This window comes from Lissotriton helveticus, chromosome 3_1 (genome assembly GCF_964261635.1).
Source record: "Lissotriton helveticus chromosome 3_1, aLisHel1.1, whole genome shotgun sequence".
NCBI lineage: Eukaryota > Metazoa > Chordata > Amphibia > Caudata > Salamandridae > Lissotriton > Lissotriton helveticus.
Genome location: NC_136061.1, coordinates 230,260,375 through 230,280,847, shown reverse-complemented (window position 1 = coordinate 230,280,847; position 20,473 = coordinate 230,260,375). Strand labels below are relative to the sequence as shown.

At 43.4% G+C, this 20,473-nt stretch overlaps 1 protein-coding gene across 1 annotated transcript in view; it reads right to left on the bottom strand.

Annotated features, from left to right (window-relative positions):
- Nucleotides 1–20,473, bottom strand: part of ZZEF1 (zinc finger ZZ-type and EF-hand domain containing 1) — a 1,627,273-nt gene that overhangs the window by 412,815 nt on the left and 1,193,985 nt on the right. Inside the window, exon 46 of the mRNA XM_078679684.1 lies at nucleotides 18,405–18,505. Within this exon, the coding sequence (XP_078535810.1) occupies nucleotides 18,405–18,505 (101 nt within the window). The remainder of the gene's footprint in view (nucleotides 1–18,404; nucleotides 18,506–20,473) is intronic.

The window sequence follows — 20,473 nt, the reverse complement described above, 5'->3', positions numbered from 1 at the left end:
TTTGTAGTCTGGTCTGCCCTGTTCCCATGATGCACTGGGCCAGGGACAGACTAATTTGCATACAGCCAGGTTCTGAAACTGGGATGGTGCAATGAGCTAAAAAACGGTGTTGGATCTAGCCCTGATCTCTTGACTGGGTGAGAGTACTCTGCTTAATTCAGAGACTCTGTCCATCACCACCCCTTGTTGTAAATTATTTTGTCCACCCTAAGCGTGGAAGGGTATACTCAGATGTGAGTCCCTTGCTCATTGCACCATCAGGATTCAAGCAAGCCGGGCCGAAGACGCCTGAAATGGCAGAAACCGGTCCCCGGAAGCTTGTTTCCTTCCCAGTGTAAGAATTGGCTTTTGTAGTCTGGTTTGCCCTGTTCCCATGATGCACTGGGCCAGGGACAGACTAATTTGCATACAGCCAGGTTCTGAAACTGGGATGGTGCAATGAGCTAAAAAACGGTGTTGGATCTAGCCCTGATCTCTTGACTGGGTGAGAGTACTCTGCTTAATTCAGAGACTCTGTCCATCACCACCCCTTGTTGTAAATCATGCCAGGAGGTGGCCATCCTTTTCCATCACACCGTAAAGTTTTAGCAGTGTTGTGAGCCAGTGTGTTTTCAGCCTCTTGAGTGTTGTGGCTGTGCATACCTTTTGTAGAGCTTCCAGGCAATGCAGCATTGCTTGGCTCCCCGATCTGAGGTGTGCATGCTTAGTCTCACATATATCAGTTTCCGGAAGGGCTAGCCTCTGGACTTTCTTCTTGGTTATTAGATTTTATTATATTTTTGGTCCTATCGTGGTGGACAGTCATGTATTCCCCCAACAGGGTCACTGGAGACTGCACCCAGTCTCAAAGTATTCAGTAGACACAGACCACACCATGTCAGCATCTTAGAGCTCCCATCCTGCTGAGATGCCAGGCTCCCCTCTTAGTATCCGCCTGTGCCTCCAACACTTCTAGTAAAGAGGCATGGTCTGAGATTCCCTTTGGTAAATAATTAGCTGAAAGGTAGACGGGGCACTCCCCCGCCAGGACGAAGATGTAGTCAGGTCAGGAGAAGGTCCTATGGGTCCTGGAAAAGAAGGAACACTGCCTGACAGTTGGGTGAGTAGCTCTCCAATCATCTAAGAGGCCCAATGCTCGGCCCAAATGCGTTATCGGTCTCCACGGAGAACGCTGCCATGCCGGCATGTGATCTGTCCAGGCTCTAGTCCATTAGCTCACTGAAGTCTCTACCACTACGTATATATCCGTGTCAGTTTTTGGCAAGAAAACAGGCTGTTGTAATGTGTGGGAGACACGTAGACGCTTAAGACGATTGGGCAGATGCGTCAACTGGTATCCTAGACTCCAATAAATCAGCCATGTCGCTCGCGCCAGGTCCTATCTATATAATGGGGAGGGTTTTTTTTTTGGGCCAGCATCGCCACTCCTTTTGTACCCATGGCGAATCCAGAGTAAGACAGTAGTCTGTACTGCTCTCTGGTAAGACATCAGATTATTTTTCCTGCTAGGTGTGTCTCTTACAGGAATATCAGGTCTGGGGACTGTCTTCTAAGGTATTGAGCCACCACGCCACATTTGAGCTTGTTAAGAAGGCTGTTGACGTTCCATGACAGGACCTTTAACTGATGTGTCTCACATCCCTGGGTGTGATATGTCATGGTCATGTTTCTCTATGCTCCTTCTTGCTTGTGTGGCTCCATGTAAGAGTGTGTATCTTGGGCTTGTCATCCAGTTATGTGCCTCTTTTCCACCATCCCTGTCTTGTGCATTGCCTAATGGGATGAAGGACTTTAAATGAAAACTACACAGCTGCGGGTGGCAACCAGCCTCTCCATTGTAGTGTAGTTCCTATCATCCCAATAGGCTCTGCGCATTGGAATAATACCTACAGCAGTAAAGGCCTAGACCAGACGTTAACTAGGTCTACTACTGTCGATACTAGACTTAAAGTTTTGGGTTTGCCAGCTTAGCTCAGAGTTCACTAGAAACTTTCTCGAATGTTCAAGGAGGACTTAACTTCCCTGATTAGACAAGAAGGGATTTAGTTTCTGACAACCATAGAACATGACAACTTTGCTCTCCCCTAATCAAGAGTATATCTCGAGAGTCGTGTGAACAAAAGGCAATTTATTTTACTCAGTCAGTACGTGCATTCTTAGTCTCATCAGATTGTAGAGAAAAGGAAGAGACGGGCGTGTTCAATAAAAGGTGTTATTTATTGATCAGTCTCTTTTCTCATACAAGAGAAATGGATCGATATTATTGCAATACTTATAGTTAAGTGAAGTGCATACATTAAAAGCAATAGTATAAAATAATACTGTAAAAACATTGATATGGTTTCTAAGCCATAAGATGTTTTAAAATGAATAACATATATTACATACACATATACATTGGACTAAACGTACTCAACTGGTGTTTCTAAATACGCCTACCCCGTGTACCTGACCTAAGTCTAATACGTGGGCGGGAATAGAAAGTTACAGTTTAAGTTAAGTTTGTTTTTGCCAAGTGAATAACTAAAGAATTCTCTGTGAGGGGTTATTCAGTTCTGTACCTGGAATATAGGTTGAATGAGGGATGGTATCTCTCGTCTCTGGTCTCGATATTCCAGGCTGCCTGCGAGGGCTACCCAGAAACGCCGGTGCTGGATTTCTCGGCAGGAGAAAGCAGCTTCTCTCAGCGCGTCAGAAAGGCGGGGCTGCGCCAGCGGGGTCTGCTCTGCTCTTCGCTTCGGCAAGTATGGCTGCTCCGTCTCGTCACCACGCGTGTGTTTGCATAGGGCAATATCGGTATTATTTATACCTTTAAGGTGCCGAGATTGACGTAAGGATGGACATAGATACGTCAATAAGGATGTCATACGACTTGCTCGTTAGCACATTCTTTTACTGAAGTTCTCGGTGAAATCAAAACCATGGCCGCAGGGTTTTGCCCAGGTTGTCATAGGTTTGATTTGTTATGAGAACTCCGTATGCCTTATCAGGGGCTGGAGGAATATCGCTTGTCTAATTAGATCGCAAGCGTTATGACTTAATCAGATAACACGTTCCTGTGCCGTAGTGTGACTGCGTCAGATAACGGTATCTGCATCATGGGGGTTTTCTGCCTCATGGGCTGACTGTTAGTTAACTTGTTGGTTTGTTTAACCAGAATAGGGTCAGGAATAGGGGGATCGATTCAGAACCTATAGGAATACATCACACCCACTCCACGCTAACTATGGTCATATTTACTAATCTATGCATAGTATAACATAGTACAACATACTATAGAGTATAGTGTATACCTTACCACCCCAAAATACATAAATGCATTTTGAAATTTTCAAATATACGGAAAAATTGCAGTCATATGTATTGTATGCACTCAAGCTGTAGAAAAATGCCAAAGTATACATTATTGCTATTTTGTATATGAGAATTACACATGAAATGGCTCTTAATACAGAAGAAAAGTTCGAGACCATTTCATCACAGAATAAAATATTTATGAACATACCAGCGGGCAGCTAATGTTTATAAGCTATGTCTATAAGCTATCTAAAATTTAGAAACCTTAGTTCTTTAAGAATAGTTCTTACTTTAAGCAGAAGATAGTGTCCCGAAAAATATGCAAAAATATTTTGGGGCTGCTGAAAAATTGCTGTCCGTGAACTGGAGGGAAAATTGTTCATGTGACTTTATTTTTAAAGTTGAAGGCCGAATTCAGGGAACGCCGTGTGCGAGCTTGTTCAAAAGTCTCTATTTCTGTTCTGGCGAGAACATCATATCATTTAGGCTTTCGAAAAAACTGTCAACAGCTTCCTGGGAAAGTTCCACTAACTCGGATATAGGTGTAATCATGCATTCGTGCGCATGATTGTCTCCATTGACATTCTGATTCGCATTGCTGACAGAAGGTCGTACCTGTTCGATGCTGCTTTCATCTTGAACTTCACTACCCATCAATCGTAGTGGTGAAGCTTCCACGAATGCCGTCATCAGGATTGGTAGCCTTTGAGGGCAGCACAAAGCATGAACCTTGATCGGGCTCAACAATGTTTCTGCATCCATTGGCGCATCCGATTGTAGCGTCAGACAGGTGTCTAACACGCATTCTTCTCCGCATAGCAGACACCTTAATACAGGTAAAACACATCTTTGCCACATTGGTCGAAATGATAGAAACCAAGTCATGTTCAGGTCTCTAAGCCGGGAGAGTCCCAGGATTTTTGATATCCGGTCCCGGTATCCAATGGCTAGGATTGTTTCTTTCCTTGTCGCAAGAGTTTTGTCTGTGACATGGGTTGCCATAACGAAAAATAAGGACTAAGAATAGGATTCCTGCAATTAGTCCCAAGATCAGGGGAAGTCCGCCAAAAATCGAATGGACGAAATCTGGAAAAATACCCAGTATGGCTTTGAATGGTGTTAATGCCATCGAAAATACTGTCTTAAATACCTTTGAGACCCCATTGGTATCAGAAATATTTAAGATTTCGTTTAGAATTTCCGCGAAATGTATGGGGGAATTAGTTGATAACAATGAATGTATCTCTGCAGTCGTCCTTGCGACTTGTAGATCATACGTTTCTTTTGATGACGTGAGCCTTGTAGGCGTCTGAAGAAGCACTGTTTTCATTCTGCTTAAAGTATCTATTCGAATAGAAGTAATTTTCAAATTGGGCCATGCCCTTGCCTCCCTGTCTGGAAAGGAGCTGGGGAACAACGAGCGTCCACAGCACTTGACCTTCGCAGTCATAGTTACTAGATAAGGAGTCCCGGGCATAAGACTACAACATCTGCGGTCTACAATTAGAATGTAACTCCCATTATAGAGTCTTTGAAAGAATGGTTCTATTTCTGTTGCAGGTGCGCCTTGCTGGTGACATGAAAGGTTGTATGAATTCCCTTCACAGGCTCCATGCAAACTAATTCCGTTACACAGAAGTGTGCCACTTAGTGACATCGCACAATTGTTGCCACTAAGAAACACTTTCTGTCCTTTATTACTGACACATGCATGTGAATAGGGCAGGTTCCATGTTGTTTTAAGGTACCCCTTTCCCAATTTCTCGTACATGCCAGCCTGTATATATTTTTGGCAGTATTGAAACCTGAAGGTTGAGATTGGAATATTTACTATCCCATGTATTATCCATTCACTGACAGGTCGTTCTGACATTGTCACTGGTAATCTTTCGAGTTTTTCAATGCTCAAGATTGTATAATCAGCACCCTTTTGTGCCATACTGATTTGTCTATCAGTAAGGTTAAAGATTTGGAATAGTGACGTTGTGTTGATTAAACGCCAAGGCACATAGCCTGAACGCAGATTTTGCAACGTCCAGCCAAGCTGTACAATAGAGCGCAATTGGGACTGACCGTGTTGTAATAACAGTAAGTCTTGCGACAATATGTCGATTGCTGAAGACACAATGCTGTCCAAAGAAAAAATTCTGGAGGACAGAGTCATTAACCCATTGTCCACTACAGAAAGTGATTTTTCCAAATTAATAAGGTCAATTTCCCGTATTCTCTCTGCTGTTTCAATTTGAGTAACCTTCCAGGCCTCATTGTATGCTGCATATACAGAGGCTGCTATGAAACGTTTTTGACGCTGTTTGCGTGGTCCCATTATGAAATCACGCAAGTCAGCACCATCAGCAAGTAAAGTTAGGTGTTGTTTAATTTCTGCCAGTGTGGAAGTTTGTAGCCATTGAAGGCATAATTTGCCCACACTGTAGGTGGTTATTATCCCTGGGTGATGTCTTTGGGGATATCTAGGGTCTGGCCTGGTCATTTTGAACCCCTGTGTTTTGTTCAGGAATCTATCTTGACAGTTATTTGGATCTGTGGGCCAGATCAACCACTGTTTCCAATCTGGATGTGTTCTGTTTTGGTTTAATACATAATTTACGTCCATCTCTTCATCTGTAGAGCTATTGCTGAACATTGTTGGCTTTGGAATAGACGGTTTATTTAAGTCTTTGATTTTGGCTAGGCCAAGACAGGTGGTTTGTTGAACAGTGTCATTTAAAAATATCATTTGTTCTGGGATCATGCAGGCTCTAAACATAGATTCTATGCCCTGCACTTGCCATTCTTTTGTACCCCAAACACTTTTCAATTCAACATTTTTGTCCCAATAATCAAAACCAAAAGTATTCATTTGTTCAAAGAATGAGTCTGAATATATCAATTTTGTGTTGGTTATCATGGTCTTTGTCCCTGTCTTGTTTGACAATTTAAAATAGAATGCTTCAGCATTACTTGTGTTAAAACCTGAAAAGTATGAATATTTGTCATAGAAGGTCCTTGAGCTTCCTTTTGGAGGGGTTGCACAATGTTCCCATTGATTATAATTTAAAACATTTCTAGGTTGTGCAGATCTATGTAAAAAATGGTTACCATAGTGGTTATAACAGTACATACTATCATAATTTGTAGAACCCTGCAAATAATCATGTTTGGTAAATTTAGCAGACATTACTAAGTCAGACATCATATTATTAATGCTTTCGAAGTCTCAATCATCAGCAAATGAGCTTGGTTTTGCAAAGTCACTCAAGGAGATCTTAATTTGGTGTGGATATTTCAGGATTTCGACCGGACCATAAATTTCATAGTCAGTGTTGTCCCAGGCTACCCCACCCGGTATCGGATTTGCTGTGAAGTTGACTGAAGAAAGTTCTCTTTTCTCGATGTGTGAAGATGTGTGTGGTTTGAGGATCAAGTTGATTTTCTGACTTGCTGTGTCCATTTTTGCATATTTTCCCTCAATGAAGCGTCCCAAAGTTAGTATCATGATGAGCCAAAGTATGAGGATAAATGCACCAAAACCCACCCAAAATTCAATCCATGGAGAAATCAGATATGTTTCTTTCAGTTGTTTCAAAAGTTCTTTAGCTTTATCTTTAAAGGTTTTTGATGATGGCTGTGTCTTTGATTCACTGAAGCCTTCAGAGGAATCATCGAAGTTTATGAAGTAGCCGGATGCAGTTCTGTCAATTGTTCCAATTGGTTCAGGATTTCTGTTTCTTGCATTTTCACTTGGTACTTCATTATAGATTGGTGTGTCTCTGCTAAATGTTTTTATTTGGGTTTTCAGAGGTCTGAGTTCTATTGCATTGCTGCATAGTCCTTGTTGTTCTTCTGTAGGCGTTTCGAATGTGATGAGCCTCTTCGTTAGGACCTCTGTACTGGTAGCAAACCTTGGTGTTCTGCTACTTATTGGGAGTCCACTTGGCCTACTGTTTGTTATCGGCCACATGTTGTGGTTTTACCAGGTCGATGGATACAACTTGGTTCTCCTTTTTTCCAGCAAGTGGCGGTAGTACAACTGATCTTGTCCCGTTGACAGACAAGACAGGAACTGCTTTTCTGTAAGAAGGCCCAAATTCCTTCTTTACCGCGATCTTTTCCCTGACTAGATCCCCGACCTTTGGAATCCAGACAGGTCTTGCTGGGACAGGTGGTGGTTCTTCAGTGGTTGTTGGCTGTTGTTTCAACTTTATGTTGCTCAGGTCTTTTCTTGTTTTGTTTAAGTCCTGCAAAATAGCCAAACGGTCTTTGATATCAAAGCTTTTTTCTTCTACCACTGAAGTCTGACTATCAATGTCAGAGATCAACATCCTAGTTCCAAATAATAATTCGTACACACTGAATCCCTTCAGAGAATTTCTTGGCAAGTTATTTAGACTACGTTGGACACTTATTAGATGTTTGACCCACCCAGCTCCCGAACCTAATATCCTTTCCGCTATAGATTGCTTTATGCCTTGGTTTTTTCTTTACACCATCCCGTACCCTCAGGAAGGAAGTGAGAAGATTCCCGCTGGGCTATGCTCATTTGGTCATGTTTCCCCTCAGGCTGTTGGGCTAGAGTGAAAACAATGGTCAAACGTAGCATGCTCTTAGCGTATATGCCATTTAGACTCGCAAATCTTTGTATAACAGTCCAGACGTCAGCCGAGTGCTGGTGATCTACATTATAAGTGGAACTAGCCTGTATATGTTAATCGCAACCCTTCCTTTTTACTCCTGATTTTTCCTGGAGTAAACCGACGAGGTATTAAACTGTTTCTCTCCCCACTGCGATCTCTTTTGCAGTTTGGGCAGTTTTTTACAAACATGGTGTGACGCAGGCTCATGCCTGGCCACCAGTACCGTGATTGTAATTCTTCCAGAGAATCTTTTAGTTTGAGGTGTCTGAGACCCTCGCCCATATGTGCGTCTGCGATTAACAAGTTTCTCCTGTCCATGTTTGGAATCACCCTATCCCCCACTCCAGGGATTCGAGCAAAAGGGACGGAGTTTGCATCGATTATGTATGTATAATTGAGTGGATAGTTGATCGGTAACGCTGAGCAGTCGCCTTTTGATGACGTTTTCACTGCCAGCACTGTTTCACCGTCAATATATTTTAATGTACGCTTTTTTCGAACTACGGGAGCCGACTTAGTGGCTGCCGCTGTGGCTGTCTCAGCCAATGAATTCCCTGCAACGTGAACGCCATCACGCTGATGACTCAGTGAGTGTGTCACGTGAGTCTTTGGTAGTTCTTTTTGTAAAAGAGCTATTTGTTCCCAGAGCAGTTTCTGCTTTATTGGTGCATCTGTGTCATCTTTGTAACCGTTTCGAATCCATGTCTGCAAATCCTTGTTATATGATTTGACGCAGTAATATGAATCTGACACTATAAGTGTCGGGAATTCGCGATCCGCATTATCTAGCGCCATTTTCAAAGCTAATATTTCAGTTTGTTGTTCTGAATTAGTTTCTACTGAGTGTGTTTTTGTTAATAGAGGTTTTAGTTTACCTCCGCGCCACACTTCTTTTGTAATCCCACATGTGGGGTTGTATGCCTGTTCGCCCCAAACGGGGGGTTGAGCATGTCCGTCTGTATAAATTACACAGGCGTAATGTCGTAAAGGCAGAATATCGATTGGCAGAGGATACGTTTTTTCATATTCTAGATTTTTTAATTCTTTTAGTTCTGGATCAAAGTAGTAGTACACTTTGTCCGTTGTGATTGAATTCACCCATTGTATCCATTCCGGATTCAATGCTGTTGTTGGTAAATTACACAGTGTTGTTAGTGCCTCAAAGGCTGATTTTGCTGTTCTGACTGTGATATGTCTACCGTCCGCTTGATCTTTTACTCTAGCTATTGCGGTTTGAACTGCATGAACAATTTTTTCTTTGTTGCAGAATTTCTGTTCAGCTTCTGTGTACAAGTGTGATTTGAATGCAATTGGTACCTTTTCTCCCTCATTAGAGGTCAGGTATGTGAATCCGCATCTCCCTGGGATGACTCGAATCACAAGATTGCGTGTGTTATCACGTGTTTCTAATTTTGTTTTAATTAGCATGTCTGTTTGTAGGGATCTCAAAATTTCTGTGTGTATTTTTTATGAATTGGAATTTGATTTGAGAAGGCAGGCATAATTACTTCTTCGCCATGAGGGCACTCCCTGACAAACTCTGGTGGCCAGTCTTTTTCAGCTAGAAGGATATCATAGCCCTTGGAGAGATTATCCCAAAATAGTCCCCTTATTTTCCTAGTCTTATCTCCCTCTATACGCAATGTTATTTCGTATATTTTGTGAGGTTTGCTAACTCTGGTGTCTGCAGTTTCCACTTGAAGATATTCATTCGTGTCCACTGTCTCCAGATGATTCATAAGGACTTTGCGAGCTATGCTCACTTCTGCTGCGCTGTCTAGCATTGTCTGAGCCCATTCTCCGTTTTTCAGTTGTGTCCTCAGTATTCTCGGCATTGTTAACTACCTTGATACTGGCTACCTTCTTTTTTGGAAATTGTAATTTCTTTTTTAGCTTAGCAGGTTCCTTGTCTTTGGACTTGGTGTGCTCTTCTCTTTGTTCTGATCGTCCTCTTCTTTCCGATTTCTGCGAGGAAGTCTGAAAAGATTGAGAGGGACGTGTATCAATGTCTTGATATCTATCAGGCTTTTTAATATTATCCCTATTTCTAAGGTTATATCTTTTCCCAGAGGGGTCACTCTGAGGTGACCTGTGTCTTTGGTTCGGAGATTTTTCTCTTCGCCTAGGAGACCTTCCTCGGGACTGGAATTTCTTTTCTTTAGGATTGGATTGTTTGTTTCCATCCCAGTTCTTTTTTGGTGATGTAGAATTATTATTAAAAAATATTTTTTCAGGACTTTCAATTAGTTGCGGTTTTACTGGTATTCCACCTAAACTATCTCTACCTAGTTCCTCATAGGATTTTTCTATGATTCTGGCAATTTCAGCTGGTTGGTCTGCTATATCTGTCTCTTTTAACCTCTGGCGGATCGCCACGTTTGCTGCTTCTCCCTTTATGTTGGCTAATAATATAGCCGAGACCTGCTTGAAGTCTTTTAGTAATTTCATACCAAGAGTTAAAGCGGGTTCAGGACCATATTCATCTTGAATTTGTTTTAGCACATCTGGTATTACCGAAATGGATGGAACACCGTGCGTTTTTGTGTAGATGGAAGCAAAGACTGTACCCCAAGTGTCACAGTCCTCAATGTGTGGTGCGATTCCCATTGGGAGACAGATAGTCAGAATCCTGTGCTTTTCTAGCGGGGTGGTGTCTGGAAACACCGCCTCTATTTGGGTGATTTTCTGCGCTAGCCAGAATGGTATTTGTTCCCGTTTAGCCGGTACTTTACCTAGGCAGGACTGGATGTTCTGTGGTGTAATTTATTTGTGTTCCCCTGGTGAGGGGTCAGCTGTGGGAGTTTAATCGCTGGCTGAATTGTTGAAGTCCGCATCACATATTGGACTAATTGTCTGTGTATTCTTATTAGTTGTTTTAGCTGTGTTAAAAGGTTTGGTGCAGACATCCCATCGATGTCTGGATGTGGTGTGTATCCGGCTAGGACCGGCCACGTTGCTCCTGGTCTACCTAAAGGACCGAGCCTGGTGATGTGATTATTATGTTTTAGGGCGCCATCAAATAAGAGCAAATGCTCTTGAAATTTGAGTGGTACTTCCACCTCCTCGAAAGGAGTGTACGTTTCAGGAGGTTCCTCTATTTTGTAATAGTGGAAGTACTTTGTTACAGGATTTGCTGCTGGAAAATGTATCCATGAATAGTATACCTCTGTCTGTCGATATTCGTGTGCCTCAATTACGAATATGACTGTACCACCTCTAGGTGTCAGTCCATTTTCTATAAGTTTTAAAGTTATAGATTTTCTTTTAATGACCGGGATGAGTATTATATCCGGGTCAGCGTCTTGCATGGTAGCATCAGCTGCTGCGAGTTCAGTTGCTAATCTAACTGCCTCTCTTTCATCCTCATTGTCTGACATTTTACTGTCTCAAAGGGTTTTTCTTTTGTTTGCAGATCAGGTTTCTTATGGAAACAAAGATTAGATGCACAATATTTTGGAACTGTTTTTATCCTTCAACGTTGATTTGTACCAAGAACCATACATAGGAGTTCCCTCCTGCGAGGTCTGGCGGATATAACCTTTCACCCACTCCAGACGTCTTTGGAGTATTTGGGAAAAGGGGTCTGAATGAGAAAGCACGACTGAGTTACTCTAAATGTCTTACGTTAGTTTGATCGCCCTTTCCAAACGCGTTGGGCGCCATGTAGTGTAGTTCCTATCATCCCAATAGGCTCTGCGCATTGGAATAATACCTACAGCAGTAAAGGCCTAGACCAGACGTTAACTAGGTCTACTACTGTCGATACTAGACTTAAAGTTTTGGGTTTGCCAGCTTAGCTCAGAGTTCACTAGAAACTTTCTCGAATGTTCAAGGAGGGCTTAACTTCCCTGATTAGACAAGAAGGGATTTAGTTTCTGACAACCATAGAACATGACAACTTTGCTCTCCCCTAATCAAGAGTATATCTCGAGAGTCGTGTGAACAAAAGGCAATTTATTTTACTCAGTCAGTACGTGCATTCTTAGTCTCATCAGATTGTAGAGAAAAGGAAGAGACGGGCGTGTTCAATAAAAGGTGTTATTTATTGATCAGTCTCTTTTCTCATACAAGAGAAATGGATCGATATTATTGCAATACTTATAGTTAAGTAAAGTGCATACATTAAAAGCAATAGTATAAAATAATACTGTAAAAACATTGATATGGTTTCTAAGCCATAAGATGTTTTAAAATGAATAAAATATATTACATACACATATACATTGGACTAAACGTACTCAACTGGTGTTTCTAAATACGCCTACCCCGTGTACCTGACCTAAGTCTAATACGTGGGCGGGAATAGAAAGTTACAGTTTAAGTTAAGTTTGTTTTTGCCAAGTGAATAACTAAAGAATTCTCTGTGAGGGGTTATTCAGTTCTGTACCTGGAATCTAGGTTGAATGAGGGATGGTATCTCTCGTCTCTGGTCTCGATATTCCAGGCTGCCTGCGAGGGCTACCCAGAAACGCCGGTGCTGGATTTCTCGGCAGGAGAAAGCAGCTTCTCTCAGCGCGTCAGAAAGGCGGGGCTGCGCCAGCGGGGTCTGCTCTGCTCTTCGCTTCAGCAAGTATGGCTGCTCCGTCTCGTCACCACGCGTGTGTTTGCATAGGGCAATATCGGTAATATTTATACCTTTAAGGTGCCGAGATTGACGTAAGGATGGACATAGATACGTCAATAAGGATGTCATACGACTTGCTCGTTAGCACATTCTTTTACTGAAGTTCTCGGTGAATTCAAAACAATGGCCGCAGGGTTTTGCCCAGGTTGTCATAGGTTTGATTTGTTATGAGAACTCCGTATGCCTTATCAGGGGCTGGAGGAATATCGCTTGTCTAATTAGATCGCAAGCATTATGACTTAATCAGATAACACGTTCCTGTGCCGTAGTGTGACTGCGTCAGATAACGGTATCTGCATCATGGGGGTTTTCTGCCTCATGGGCTGACTGTTAGTTAACTTGTTGGTTTGTTTAACCAGAATAGGGTCAGGAATATGGGGATCGATTCAGAACCTATAGGAATACATCACACCATGACTACTTGCCCTCACCCTACACTTCGTAAAAGGGAGTATTTGTTGCCCTAACTTGCAACTTCCCAACATATCAAACACTAGGGCATGGCCTGTCACTAGATCTCCACCCCTCTTACTCAGTATTGAGTTGTCCATGCATCTATGGGCCCTCGGGGAGGGGTTTGCAGGGGCTCCAAATAGGTTGTGGTCACCTCAGTTGGCCATTACCACCCGCACCGTGCCCCTTAGAGAACTGTCCCCGGATCCCTCTCGTCACAGCCACCAGTGGGGGTGGCATACCACCACTAATAGCCAGAGTCTCAGGGCTACACTGGCTGTTAGGCCTAGGCAAGTTCAGATCATTGTCTCTGGAAACGTGGGCCGGGACCTTGTTCGCTGGTTCCTGTCTCTGGAAACGTGGGCCGGGACCTTGTTCGCTGGTTCCTCTCCATTGGACAGCGATGAGTCTGTCAAACCTTACCCAGCCCGGGAACAACATCACCCGGCGAGTTGGTCAGGGCGGGAGGACCACCTTCAAAATGCCTGGCCTCCGTGCGGGACGATCGTTCTGGGGGGTCTCCGATTGCGGCCTCTCCTCCACCCAGTGTCAGGGGTCCTCTGCGGTGTTGAAGAAAGGAGTCTTTCCTTGGTGAATGACCTTCAATCGGGCTGAATAGAGAAGCATGTATTGGATTTACATTGCTTGGAGTTTGGCTTTTACCTCCAAGACTGTGCGCCATAGTGTAATAGTAGTGTAGTGTAGCCTGGGAAGATCATGATCAGAATGGATTCTATTAAAACAGTATTGGATTTGCGCGCCGCGCAGAGGATAGCATCTCTGTCCGAGACTGGTTAAACAAGCAGCTGAATCACCAGTCGAGGAGGTGCCCCTAGGGGTTGAGGGGGAGTAATGGCTCAGTGAGCCCGCTCTATTATGAAACAAGAGGAGAGTTTTTGAGCCAGGACCCAGGATTTAACCATTGTTTAAATTATTATTCCGAGCATGTGCCCTCAAGTCCCTTCAGAATGCTTGACAGATGCAAGTTGTTACGCCACGATTTACCCTTTGTATTTTCTGTTAGTTTCTCGAGCTGCAGTAACTTCATGAAGCTTTGCAAAGTCTTGCCTAAGGGTGTGCATTTCATCTTCTGCTGAGGAATCTCTCATGGCCTCCTGTTGTGGAAGCTCAGGAACACCAAAGTTTCCAAGATCTCTGTAACGCTGTGTAACCTTCGTGAAACCCCGCATTGCTAAAAAGTGCTTCACTCGTTAAATCGCCTCTACGTCACTGAGTGAGTGGGCAAGCACCAAGCTTGTGACTGCGAGGAGCATGCAGAAGTGGCAGAAGTGGGACTGTTCGGGTTGCAGCATGTCCCATCACCACCGTTGGCCCCAGTAGTCAGCGAGATCCCTATCCAGGGAGAAGAAAGCCATGCTGTGCTCCTCAGCTGCGAGGCATAGCCTGACAACCGGGATCCCCCCAAGACGTATCGCTGCCGCTGGCTCGGGGCTGACGCCCAGCAGGACGCAGCCCCGAGCCAGAGAGGGAAGCCACGCTCGAGTCCGGGAAGGCTGCCCCATTCACCCCATGAAGCATCCTCGAGGAGAGGGCTCACGTCCGAGAACCAACCAAGTCGTGGACAGGAGCGAGAGACCCGCTCCCCAGGTAACGCTCAGATCAGTTCTGCCGCTTGTCGTGTTGCCTTGGGTGGGTTGGGAGTCGGCAGGACTGTTTGGAGCATTGTTCTGGTTTGCGGGCCTGCCGGGGACGGTGCAAGCGTGATCCAAGCCTAAGATCTGTGCGGCCGCTTGTCGTGTGGCCGTGGGGGGATTGTGAGACGGCAGGGCTGTTGTGAGCCTCTTGTCCGAGTTTGTGGGCCTGCCAGGGACTGTGAAAGCGTTTACCTAGGTAGTGGGGTCTCCCTTCTTGAAGTGATAAGTACTGCCCGTACCGGCACATCAGAAGAGCTGCGGTACCGGGGCCTGTTCCTCGGAATCTGTTTGTTTCAAACATTTGGGGGCATACTTTTGCAATCACTGACCGTGGAGCCAGCAGGCCCATGGGGGAAAGTCCCCTAACCACAAGAGCGCCACATGCAGGTGCTCAAGGGAACAGATTGGTGATATTTTGTTTGATAACACCAATGAATACAGAATCTACAACTTTGCTTTTTATAATACAATTTCAAAGAATAACTTTCATTGTGTATGCTGGATTTTTGTTGTTTTGGTCTTGTCAAATTCAGATAAAGATACATTTATTTTTCTAAACCTGTGTGGTGTCCATTCCTGGTGTTGTCACTGTGTTACTGTGAGTGTTGGTACAAATACTTTACACATTCCCTTTGGGATAAGCCTGTCTGGTCGTGCCAAGCCACCAAGGGGGCGAGCAGGGGTTATCTAGAGTGTGTTTCCCCCTTACCCTGACTAGGAGCAAGGGTCCCTATTTGGTCAAAGGTACCTAGCTTTGCCAACTAGAGACCCCATTTCTAACAGAGCACAAGACAGGATCCACAGAAGCCCCTAGCTGCTCTCACAGAGGGGGCCGCCAGTACAGTCCTAGTGTGGGCAGACTGCAGGGTTGGGGGGATGGCGGTCTACGCCTCCTGGGTAGTTCTCTTTAGGGCATTTGTCACTACCCCAACATGGGCACCCCGATTCATCTCCCTGTGTGGGCTTTAGGGGGACCACCGCTTTGGTGCTTACCTCTCTGCATGGAAGCGGGGCTCTCCACTAAAAGTTCGCCCTCTGCTCTGATTCCTCCTTGAAGCACACCACCCGTCTCAGCTGACGATCAGGGAAGGGGCACGATCAATCACTCGGTAGGCTGCAGAGGCGCTAAACGTCTGGTAGCGCCTACGGCTTGTTTGCCGAGATAAAACTGTGCTGGTATATTTATTTGCAAATAATACCTCAGATATTCTCTACGAGATTTGCATTTTAAGTCCTCTAGCGTTGGACCCAAGAATACCAATCCATTCTATGGGCCACTATGTAGAATGAAGCCAATTTTTGTTGGTACAGTACTGTTTAGACTGTTCTCCAAATTATGCTGATAAATTTTCATAAGCCAGAGTTTGTGTGCTACAGCCCCATGTTTATTTGGCGGTATGTCTTCAAGATCTATCTTGTAGAGAATATCTGAGGTGTTATTTACAAATACATATACCAACACAGTTTAATCTCTGAGAGGATTGAAAATGGAGCCCTAAAGAAGTCCAGAAGGACAAAACATTTAGACTACTGTAGGACTATTGCTTTTAAAGTAATAAAAAGAAGAACATGAACAAAGGATTATTGTCTCAATATGTATTTGAACCAAGGCACTGTCTGCCTGAAGTGTGCTGAACGTTTGAGAATATTATGAAATGTACTTGATAGAATAAGGGTGCTGAACCATCACGATTTGTTTATGTTTTTGAGCTTTCTCTGCTGGAAGTTGAAGGGGGTATAACTTCTGGTTCTGTGCACCACTATCTGTCTAAACCTTTTCCACTGTGGTGGTAAGTGCGTTAGCATATTGCTTCAACCCTTTTTGTGTGTATTTGCTAACTTAACATTATCTGCCTAGGCCTCACAGGAAAAGAGGTTTCACTGACTGCTTCTTCAACAAAATATCAGTGAAAGAATAGATTTGAGATGTTCTGTGTGCAGCTGAATTGCCAAAGTATCAGCAGCCACTGCGGGACCTCTGGAACCAGCATCTCGAACTCAAGCTAAGTGTTAGTGTTACTGTCATTCTGCAAATCACTTACCAAACCTTCATAAGAATTTCTAAAGAGAAGCATATTTTCTCCTTAACTGGCATCATTGTCACCACTGCCAGGGTAAAGCTCATCACAGTCTAACGATTCTAAGTCAGTTCCAAAAGAATTATGGAATACGTAAAAAGGCTCCTGTAATTACTTTCTTTATATGAAGAATCTTTTTCCTCAAGATCTTTTCACAGACCTTTTTCTCACAATCTGTAATATCAAGTCTCATGGGAAATTTTGTAAATCTCGCCAAGTTAGGAACCACTGGCACATCAACAATATTGCATGGTGAGAAACTCCTCAATGAACACAATTCTTGAATGACTCCAGTGCAGCTGTAGGTAACACCTCCAAAGGCCTAAGCAAAGCAAGGGAGAAAGCTTCTGGCACTGCACCAAGTCCGAACGAGTTATAGACAGATGCACAGCCTGTGTGTGAGTAGTTTAGTTGAATGTGCTCAATCAATGAATATAATTTTATTTAGAGGTGCTCCAAGGGTGACGTCTTCCGTCTGAGACGTCTTCTATAAATGAACAAGGTGTGCTTCTAATGACTCATTAGTTGCATCCCCTTATGGGCACACTGTTTGAGGTTCCTTTCATTGACGACTCCACAAGTTATGTTGCGTTTTATAAATCTTTTCTTTTTATTCTCAATATTTCATCATTTTGGTTTGTGAATTAAATTCTTCAATCATTCCATCCTTGTGAATTAATTCATTCTTTGTATGACATCACATGATTTTTATCACAGCTCCGATGCATTTCGGGCCTTCAATAGTCCTTCCTCAGGGAGCAACACTGTGAATACAGAGTATGTACATGAATAAAAACCACAATAAGGTAAATTAAAACATGAAACTGACAACTGATCAAATGCGTACGATGATGAGCTAGTTACCGGCCGTTAGTTTTCATCTTTGAGTATGCCGTAATTTATTACTCTTTCTTTCGTTTTTAGTAACTTGAAGCAGCCATTGCTTGATGACACATAAGACTGCTTCCTCATGGTCACAGCGCCTTATGGTCTTAGCGCCATACGGGACACGTTTTTTCACTCTTTTTTGTCACCTACACGGCACGATCACGGGTTTTGCACTTCCATATATTTAGGCACACGCATTTGATCAGTTGTCAGTTTCATGTTTTAATTTGCCTTATTGTGGTTTTTATTCATGTACATACTCTGTACTCACAGTGTTTCTCCCTGAGGAAGGGCTATTGAAGGCCCGAAATGCATCAGAGATGTGATAAAAATCATGTGATGTCATACAAAGAATGAATTCATTCACAAGGATGGAATGATTGAAGAATTTCATTCACAAACAAAAATGATGAACTATTGAGAATAAAAATAAAAGATTTATAAAACACAACATAACTTGTGGAGTCCTCAATGAAAGGAACCTCAAACAGTGTGCCCATAAGGGGATGCAACTAATGAGTAATTAGAAGCACACCTTGTTCACTGCACCAAGTCCCTCAATACCAAAGGTGCCACAAAAGTAGCAAATATTGCTGAGAGGAGGTGACAAATTTGATTTTAAGAAAGCCTAGAATGCTTGCATTTTCTGCTCAATAAACATTTTTTAAATAAAAAAGCAAAGATACAGAAAAAGGTATCCCATATTTTACTTAATATCCAGACAAAATGTACTTATTACAGTTTAGCTGCTCCCTAAATACAGCAATATATTTACCTCTTCTGAATTTCTAGAAAAAAGGAATCGGTTCTTCTCAATTGCAGTTCGTACATAGCACGAAGTATATGCAAAGGAGCATTAAGGGCATCATGTGTCATCTGTAAAAGAAGACAGGTAATAAGGTCAAAACAAGAAGCTTAAACATACATGCTTTTGCAAAAGCGAAATATGCCTTGAAAAGAATACAGTATTTTGAATGCTTTATATACCATTTTAAACAGTGACCTAGAACAAATAGGAACAGAGGTTTATCTTTCCCATATAGTACATGCTGTAAAATTTGGATATGACATCACAGAAGTGTAGAGGGTGCTATACGAGTGCACTGACACCAGTTTCCCACTCATTTTTCGATACCCTCAAAGGTGGAGATGAGAATGACAGAAATTACAGTAAACCAAAACTAAACAGGGACCTTACTAAAAGTCACATGGCCAACCCTCAGATAGGGGAGGCGGGTGGGATTGGTGAGAAAGACTGTTACTGAAGGTAAGTAACTTTGCATGCAGATTCCTCTTCTCTTGAATCCATACCCAAGTAGTACCTCCAAGATAAGGAATCTGATGAGACAATCAAACAAATAATCTAAATAGTACCAATATCTAGAATAAACAGATTTGGTACAGGTGTGATGACCGGGCAAGATGACGTCTGCCACCTCTGCAGAAAGGTGAAAAAGATCAGATTATATTCCTCAATCTTTTAGCCCATTTCAGGCAAAATGAATCTTTCAAGGGTTCTTGGAGCAGGACCCACAGGGTACAGAACTGTGTACAATGTGCGTTCTCGTAAACGGCAAAAGGTTCTACTGGAGGGCTGCCGCAGTAGGCGACGACAGTTTGCACCACTTCTAGGTGGATACGTCACTCATTATCAGCATGGAAGTGCCGAATGAGATTGTTGGTCTGCACATTCAGGAAGCCTATCAAATGATTCACGACAAGCCACACATTGTGAGCTCGAACTCAAGACCTGAGCCTCAGTGCCACCAGATACCAATCTTGTTTGCGTACCACATCAAAATCATGTTGTCTGTCAGGACCTGAAGTGACCAACTCTGAATGGAAAGCAAAAATGCTTTGAGGGCCAAGCAGATTGCCTAAAGCTCAAGCAGACTGATGTGCAGTTTCTACTCCATCAGAGAAAAAAGGCCTCCAATTTCCAATGCATCAATATGACTGCCCCAACCACAGGAGGAAGCCTCAGTAACCACAGTAGCCATTGCTGAATGAGAGCGGAAGGTTTTTTCTGTGCATAAGGTGGCCCATCACCTGTTACCACCCCAGGTTTTTGAAGCTTCTGCTGCTAAATACAAATGTTTTTTGTCAAGACTCCCCAATGCAGAGGCAACTGGAAGCAGTGGCACCAATGGAGTGCTCAAATGAGCCACTCAGAGTGGGGAACTATCAAGATGCATGAGGTGATCAGGCCTAAAAGACATACAACTGTCATGGTTGGAAGAAGAGCTCCCTCTTGAAACATCAGGATCCTCACCTGAATGGCCTGAACTCACTGGGGAAAAGGAATGCATTGAGGGAGATAGTATCTTGCTCCACCATGATGAAGATGGGATGTTGGGAGGAATGGAGGTGCTTCTTGGGAAGGCTGGCCAAAAACCCAATTGTGGTTTGCAGATGGTTCAACAACAGTTGGCCGATCCTGCCTTCAGAAGTCATTCGTCGAGATACAACAGCACAAAGATTGATGTGTTGTGATTGTGCCTGGCTGTGCTTACTGTTCCTCGAGTCCAATGAGGACAGCAGGAGCAGAGCCACAACACCGGGCGGCAAAGTGTTTTTATTTTTTTCACATTGCGCAACCCCCCCCCACCCTCGCGCATACTTTCCCTCCTGCTACCCCCACCTGCGAGCCATGCCAGCCGCTACTGCTGATGTTATCTCAAAGGACCATAAATTTACAGTGGTTGGAACCTGCCACTAAGCCTAGACACCTATAGTGTGAATGCAGAATCAGTCTATGAAAATGTTCGTCCTGCAACTTGAAGAACACCATTTAGACTTACAGCTCCAGAGTAAAAATTAGCTGTGCAAAGTAAAACATAATTT